Here is an 8,364-nt window from a genome sequence, read left to right as displayed (position 1 = left end):
CCTTTATTAGTACGTACTTGGCACTTAAAGGCATGCGAACCCTAACAAAAGTAAAAAATGACGACATTATTCTCACACTTTGATCCCGTTTTTAGTTAGTTTGAATCACAATTTAAATTTTTTTATAGTATTTTCTCTTATGAACATTTAAATATATGTTTTTTTCTATTATAGTATTTTTTTTTATACAAATTTTTTTTTTAACTCAAATTTTTAATTTAAACGAGCGAAACAATAAGGGCTAGTAAGCTATATCTTAAACTTTTGATACTAGTCAATAGATATACAATACGAAAATGATATTACTATTTATGCCCAAGTAGAGATGAATTAAAAAAATAAAAATAAAAATAAAAAAGGAAAACCAGCAGCCCGTGGGAACAAGCGGAACTATCGACGTTGCTGCCGATACGATTTGGTGACAAACCAACACTTGAAGTTGCCGTCTAAAAAAAGAATTAAGCTGAAAAAAAAAAAAAAAAAGTGGCGCCAAAAAAAAAAAAAAAAAAAAAAAAAAAAAAAAAAAAAAAAAAAAAAAAAAGACGTTCTGCACAGTTTGTTTCAATCATTTGGATGATAAGTTTAATCAAATTAACCTACTTTGAAACTTTGTGAAAACGATGATGTTTAACTTGAAGTGTTCAACTTTCAAATAAAAGTGAAGTCATTCTCACTCATGATCTTAAAAGATTAATAATAATAATAATAATAATAATAATAATAACATGTCAAAAGTCCATTCTTTCCTTTAGACACGTGGCATCACCTTTTTCTTTTCTTTTCTTTTCTTTTTTTTTTAATTTTAATGATTCTCTACTCAATTTTTTTCTCGTTGAAAAGACCCTCATAAATATTTTTTTTTTCTAATTACTTTACTGAAATCAAATCTTTTTAAATGTGTCCCTATCTAAGTATTTTTTTTTTCTTTATAACCCTCTCAAATACTATTTTTTTCATATGTACCCCATAAATTTAGTCTCCAATATACTTCACTAAAAACTTTGTTTTCTTTTTAATTATACTCTTGCTTAAATTTTTATTTTTTATTTACTAAACTAAACTTCTAAAGGAGTAATAAGTCAATAAAAAAAATTATTCTTGAAGAAATTTTAAATCTTTTTATCCAATATGATCTTCTCTGCCCCCTCCCCCAGTCTCTCTCTCTATCAACTCGATGTCCATGAATGTCGTCCATTCTCATAATATATCACTGTCACCACTTCTCTCTCTCTCCCTCTCTCTATGTGAATATAAATCTGAAACATGGAAAATTCTACGCCTAATTTTACTTGGACAGTTTAAAACCATCACGAAATTTATAAGTCACCTAAATTACATTTTCAACCCCCCACAGAAATTTAAAACAAGTGATTTGATTCAGTTTGATATTCTCACCTCTTTCATGATTCAGGTGATGAATTCTAATTTAAACTCTGAATCAATAATCTCATCTTTGGTTTGATCATCGTGAATAATAACCACTCAACTTGAATTCAGGATACCCCAAAGTCGTACTCAAACCTAAAGGCAAATTCAGGAATATGAACCACTCAAAACCCTAAAATGGGCATCTTAGTCAAGACCAAGTAGAAAATTTGTCTAAAATGAGAGTTTCCAAAAGGTATCTATTCTTGAGTCCATATCTGCTATTCTAATTTTCATATCTCAGTAACTGTCCATCTACTAATCATTTGTCATGTCATTTAAATTTAAGAATCTAACCACATAAATAGAAATAAAATATTAAAAATATTTAAGCAATGTACGAGGTGTGAAAATATAATTAAAGAGACAAATATCGAGACATGAAAATGAAACATATCTCAATTCATCTATTTACTCCTCTTAAAAAAAATAAAAAGAATAAAGGTATCTTTAAATGAAGGTTATGAACTTTCCGCCTTTATGAAACATGAAAAATGAAATAAATGCTAGGTGGTAATCTTGTGGGTTTTGTCGATATGATCATAGTATTTAATTCACATTTTTATGTCTCTTACAATCTTACGACCGACCAAATTGGATTCCTCATGGAACATATGAACTTATGAGTTTGCATTTTTTTTCCCCCTTTTTGGGATAGAGGAGCATGAGTTCATGTCTAATTTCGAAGCGTCAATTTCAAGCAAAATAATAAGGAGGAGCACCTATAAACATCAATCAAAAAAAAAAAAAAAAAAAAAAAAAAAAAAGAAGCTAATATAAAGGCTTATTACAGTGATACTTCCCGTCTCTTTCCAAATTACGAATAACACTCCTTTGACCAAATCTAATAACATCAACACCTCTTATCTCAAACCCTGTTAAATTCAAGTGAAAAATGTCAAAAGTACCCTATTTAATATTTTCTTTCTTTCTTTTTTTTTTATTTGATTTTTTAATGAAAAACATGTGTTATGATGTGTTAAAATATTTTTTAGAATGTTAATGTAAAAATATGTTAAAAATGTTAATCTGTTTAATTTCTTGTATTATATTTTTTTGTCATTAAATTTTTAAGGTTTTTAATTTAATATGTTATTTTAGTGGATGGATAACACTACTAAAACAAAGGATTTTTTAGAAAAAAGATAAAAAAAAAAAAAATTATTTTTATTAGAGTGAAAACTAGAGTTACAAATGTGTCAAATTAACTAAACTCATTTTTTGATTATAAATAAAGGTAAAAATGTCATTTCAAACATTATTATATAGCTTGGAAACATTTTTTTTTTTATACTTGGAGGGGTATTTTTATATTTATTTTTGTAAAATTTAACTTTCAACATTGATGGTCAACTCATGATCAACTAATAAGGAAGGTTTCTGTGTAATTTTTTTAAAAAAGTAAAAGGATGTTAACGTGATTAGTTTTGTTTAAACGGGTGGCTTTGCTATTTTTATAAAATACAAAGAGTGTAAGTGTAATAAGTCCCTAGTTTAATTAAATTTGAGCCCTCGGATGTTGGGCCTTATCCCAGTATTTTTTTGGCCGGAATAACTGTTTATCCTCTTAATTTCATTTATTTAGAGTTTGTTTGTTTTATAACTCAAATTAAGAACTTGAGTTGTATATATGAGATAAAAATATTATAGTAAAAAAGTTAAATTTAATTTTTTATGAGAAAAAATACTGTAATAATAAAATTTGAGTAGAGTTATGAAAAGATAATGCTTTAGTTTAATTAATTTTTTATGGATAAATATTTTCTTTTAAGATTGGCATTTTCATTTAACCTTCGTTCATTTCACCGATTCAAGTTTAAAATTTGAGTTTTACAACAGTAAAAAAATTCTCAGAAACAATCACATCTAATTTTTTTATTATAATAAAAATTCTCACATAAAATCACATCTCAACTCAAATTAAAAATTTAAATCAACGAACTAAATCGCCTTATTTATTTGATTGTCTATATTACTGCTCACACACCATCAGCCAAATTTGAATCAGCCATTGGATGCCACAAATATATCAAACTAGTCTATAATCCTCTGGTCTCGTTCCCACTACAAAATATCAAGATATCCAACCATCATCACTTAATCTAATGGCTTATATTTCTCTACCCAGTTATCCCTTGACACGTATCTCTTATTCTAAATATTGCCGCACCAAATCTCAACTCTTAACGACTCAAAGAAATCGTAAATTATTTCTTAATCACTGAGATTAGTAAAGACCCCTTTTGGCGTCTATAAATAGGAAGAAATAAACACTCATAAAATCAGACAAAGAAAAACAGAGAGATAGAGACAGAGAGAACGATCACAATCCAAGGTCCAGATCTTCCGGCGAACGACCACCGTCTGCGGCGGCCCGGAAAACTTTAAAGCTCGAGTTATTCGCCGGCGATCGCGACGATGAGTTCGCAGCATCGCCAGCGTAAAGGCGCGATTAAGGTTTCGGAAAACGGAACTGAGTCAGCGAAGACGACGATGCAGACGAAGAGGCCGAGATTGGTGAAGTACGAGGAGTTGCCGGAGTATTTGAAGGACAACGAGTTTATTTTAGACCATTACCGGTGCGAATGGCCGTTGAAGGACTTGCTCCTCAGCCTCTTCTCTCTCCACAACGAGACCTTCAATATTTGGACGTAAGTTTTAGAGAGAGAGAGGGAGAGGGTGTTAATTTCAGTTTAATTTATTGTTAATCAATGTTAATTAGAGCTTAATTTTGGAATTAATTTTGATTTCTTTACAGGCATTTGTTAGGATTCCTGTTATTCGCCGGATTGACGGCGGTGAGCTTGACAGGGAAGACGGAGCTCGCAGGTCCTCTCAGTAAATTCTCAAGGTTCGCAAGGGCTTTATCATCAGTTCATAATTTGGATTTCGTTATTTTATGGAAATTTATAATTTATTTATTTATTTATTTTTCGGTACAGTGGATCGGTTCTTTTTCCGTTGATGATGATGAGAACGACGACGGAACTCAACGTCTCAAGTAACGTAATTCAGGTGCGTTTTGTCGTTTCTCTTATTTTGTTTTTCAAAAAGGGCATAAATCGGAGTCAGAAAACTCAGACTTGTTTGCCTGTGGGCCCGCCGAAAAATGTACCTTTTTATGCGCGAGTGATCAAGATGACGTTAGGACCAGACTTTTTGCAACTTGTTGGTTTGGACGGTGACGATTATATATGCGTCTAATCAATCACAGACACGCTAGAGCTGACAACCGTTGGATGTATTCTTTCGCATTAGCTTCGATTTCAGTGCTTCACGTGATCGGTTTTTTTTTCTCTTTCGCTTTCGGAATATTTTGACACTTGACCTCTTTATTTGCGCTCCGTTTGATTAGAGAGCATGAAGGAAGAGAGAGTTAAAATGATAGAGAATTATAACGGTTGTGTTTGAAATTATTTTTGTTTTTATTTTTTACTTTTTTTAAGAAAAAAAAATTATTTGCGCTCCGTTTGATTAGAGAGCATGAAGGAAGAGAGAGTTAAAAGGATAGAGAATTATAACGGTTGTGTTTGAAATTATTTTTGTTTTTATTTTTTACTTTTTTTAAAAAAAAAAATTGAAAATAAAAGAGAAATGATGTTTGGTATAATTAAAGATAAAAAATAAAAATAAAAATAATTTTTTTTTTGTTTAGTGTAAAATGAGAGAGAAATTTAAAATAATTTTTAGTCATTTTTCATTTTTTGTTTATGTTTTCTCCTCTCTCGAGTAGAGAGAGACATTAATAGATTTTTTTATACTGAAAATAATCTCTCGATAAAACTATCAAACGCATTTTCAAAAATGATTTCTATCTGAAATTGAAAACGTTTTCATTTTTATTTTTATACAAAAAATAATATTATTTTGGAACAAGTTTCAAATTTTAAACCAGAATCACTCATGATTCTAAAACCACCCCTTCTTGATTCAAGGTAATTCAAACATCTGATTCTGAATTATGATTTTAGAATCATGATTTGAACCCAAAATCATAAATCATAGTTCTGATTCTAAAATCCTAATTAGAATCACTTTAATTTGAATTCTCGTACTAAACGAACCCAAATAATAGGTCTAGAAAGAGACTCTCTCCTTAAATATCTCCTCTCCCTCCTCTTCTTCTTCCTACTAAACAAGAGATTCACCTTCTCCTTCCACCCTTATTGTTTTTTTCTCTGCTTGAATTGACATTTGGTTGAGCTCGTTAACCTAATAACTATTTCTTGGTTCCCAAAGAGTTTTCTTTTTCTATTTTTTTGTTTTTTGGGTCAAAGTTAACAAAGAAGGTTGAATGAGTGATATTTTGCTAGAGTATGAAATTTGACCCACCGCAATACAGTTTTAGTGGTCACATTTTTGTTAAATTTCATGAAATTGTAATTACGATATCATCTAATAATTCAGAATTGTGTTATAATTCTCATTAAAAACATATTGATTAGACTAAAACAAAATTATATTAAGGGCTCATTTATTTTATATATTCAAACTCAAATCATTAATTCTGATACAATGTTCTTCTCATAAAAAATTTAAATTTCAAATGCCGAAATTAAGAATCAAGTTTGAATATATGTTCTAAACGGGACCTTGGTCTTATAATTTCATAATGTTTGACTTATATCGTAATTGTAAGGACGTAGTTATAAACTTATCAAAATTACTGAAAATCAAATCATGTTTACAAAGTTAAATTTGATTAGACTAAAACAAAATTATATTAAGGGCTCGTTTATTTTATATACTTAAACTCAAATCATTGATTCTGATATAATGTTCTTCTCACAAAAAATTTAAATTTCAAACGTTGGAGTCAAGAATCATAGTTTGAATATATTTTCTAAACGGGAGTTTTTAGTCTTATAATTTCATAATTTTTGACTTATATCGTAATTGGAAGGACGTAGTTATAAACTTATCAAAATTACTGAATATCACGTTTACAAAGTTAAATTGTATGAAAAAGCCTAACTATAATCTGAGAGCTTGGCCTTTTTTATACAATTTAAGCCTAACTAAAATCTGAGAGCTCACAAATGCACATTAAAATGTAGTACATGTTTTTCTTCGTCCTCGGTTTCATATATATATATATATATATATTTTGATGTTGGGAGATTTGAGTATGAATAGTCATTTTTTTTATATTTTATTGTCGTTTGTTCTAACATTTTAATTTAGGTAAGTTTTGTTATTTTTATGTCGTTTATTTTAGTTGTTATTTTGTTATTGTTTTCTAGGTGAGCTATAATTAGCCACTTAGCTATTGTATTAGGTAGACTTGAAAATTTTAATAATTGAATTAGAGTTGAGTTTCCTCTGCAACATAGGGGTACCTTGTAGTGTTTCTTTTAGATAGATTTAGGATTGCATGTCCTTTCTTCCGTCTGGGTTTAGCCAATAATATCACGTTTATATATATATGTGTGTATGTATGTGTGTATTAATACATTCTTTTAAATTAACCACACATTTTGACATGCCACATCAATTGTCATGAAACTATCAATTGTGTAGTAATAATACGAAAATTGCACGTACGTGTAATCTTATTCACCTTAATTTTCTGGCTGCAGGATCCTCAACTGAGGCAGATTTCACCCCCATCAACTTACAACGAATCTTCTTTACACGGCAACAATATCATCCCACTATGGCCGTGGTTCATCTTCTTGGCAGGCTCAATGACCTGCTTAATCTGCAGCACAATCTCCCACCTCCTCTACGCCCACTCCAAGCGCTTCAACCTCTTCTTCTGGCGCCTCGACTATGCCGGCATTTCCATCATGATCGTCTCCTCCTTCTTCGCCCCCATATACTACGCCTTCTCTTGCAACCCCTACTCCCGCTTTTTCTATCTCACCTCCATTTCACTCCTTGGCATTCTTGCCGTCATCACGCTTCTCTCGCCTTCTCTCTCCTCTTCCCATTATCGCCCTTTCAGGGCTTACCTCTTCCTCACCATGGGGTTCTCCGGTGTGATCCCCGCGGTGCACGCCATTGTGCTTCATTGGGGTAGTCGCCATATCGCTGTGGCTATTTGTTATGAGATTGCCATGGCTTGCTTCTATGCTTTAGGAGCTGCCTTCTATGTGAAGCGGGTACCGGAGAGATGGAGTCCTGGAAAGTTCGATATTGCGGGGCATAGCCATCAGATCTTTCATGTCTTTGTTGTTCTTGGGGCTCTTGCTCACGGTGTCGCCACTCTAATTGCGTTTGACCTTCGCCGTGCAATGCCAACTTGTTAATATTATTGGCCCCAAAAACCGTCTAGCTATTTATTAACTCAATATTTCGAATGCAACGTTGTTAGATTTTAGCAAATTTGAGTCGGGATGAATGGAAGCGCGCTTTATTAGCCCTTCCACGCTTAATTAGGGTCGGGAATTGGTGAGGGCTTTCATCATCTCTCGACTTGCTAGATTTTTTTTTTTTTTTTTTGTAATTCCTTTTCTTGGGAGAGCGCGGAAACGAAAACTTGTTTCAGTTTCATGGGAGGCCAGTGTCTTATTGTTGTACTTTGGAATTCTAGCAATGTATGTTTATATTTAATAATTAAATATTTCTCACAATTATAGACATGGTATGATTTAATTAGGAGATAGATTACCTGTTCTTTTGTTACATAAAGTGCGTTTTTGGTTCGTAAATCTGAACTCAGTCGTCCAATTTGAATTAAGCTTGCCATCCGAACCGGCATTCAAAACGAAAATTCTGGTCTTTAGTTTAAACTAAAAAATTCAACTACTCAATTATTTTACTGTAACAAATAATAATGAGATTTATGAGAATGAGACTTACTGAAAGAAATTCAAGGGACAACACATTTTGTCACATATTTAAAGCTTAGACTTGAATATTAATGCAAAAATTGAAAACGAAAAGCAAAGAAGCATACAATCATGCCTATTATTTCTCACTTCTTTACCAAGAAAC

At 31.4% G+C, this 8,364-nt stretch overlaps 1 protein-coding gene across 1 annotated transcript; it reads left to right on the top strand.

Moving 5' to 3' along the window:
• The first annotated feature begins 3,721 nt into the window (after nt 1-3,721).
• LOC21385334 (heptahelical transmembrane protein 2) lies at nt 3,722-8,012 on the top strand. Its single transcript, XM_010096708.2, has 4 exons — nt 3,722-4,076; nt 4,184-4,276; nt 4,368-4,440; nt 7,005-8,012. The coding sequence occupies exons 1-4, from the start codon at nt 3,844-3,846 to the stop codon at nt 7,674-7,676; spliced, it is 1,071 nt and encodes a 356-aa protein (XP_010095010.1). The 5' UTR covers nt 3,722-3,843; the 3' UTR covers nt 7,677-8,012.
• Nucleotides 8,013-8,364: the final 352 nt, after the last annotated feature.

The sequence above is a fragment of the Morus notabilis genome, unplaced genomic scaffold (assembly GCF_000414095.1).
Source record: "Morus notabilis unplaced genomic scaffold, ASM41409v2 Scaffold3875, whole genome shotgun sequence".
Taxonomy (NCBI): Eukaryota; Viridiplantae; Streptophyta; class Magnoliopsida; order Rosales; family Moraceae; genus Morus; species Morus notabilis.
Note: the sequence above shows the minus strand (reverse complement) of the source record. Positions and strands in the feature narration are given on the sequence as shown.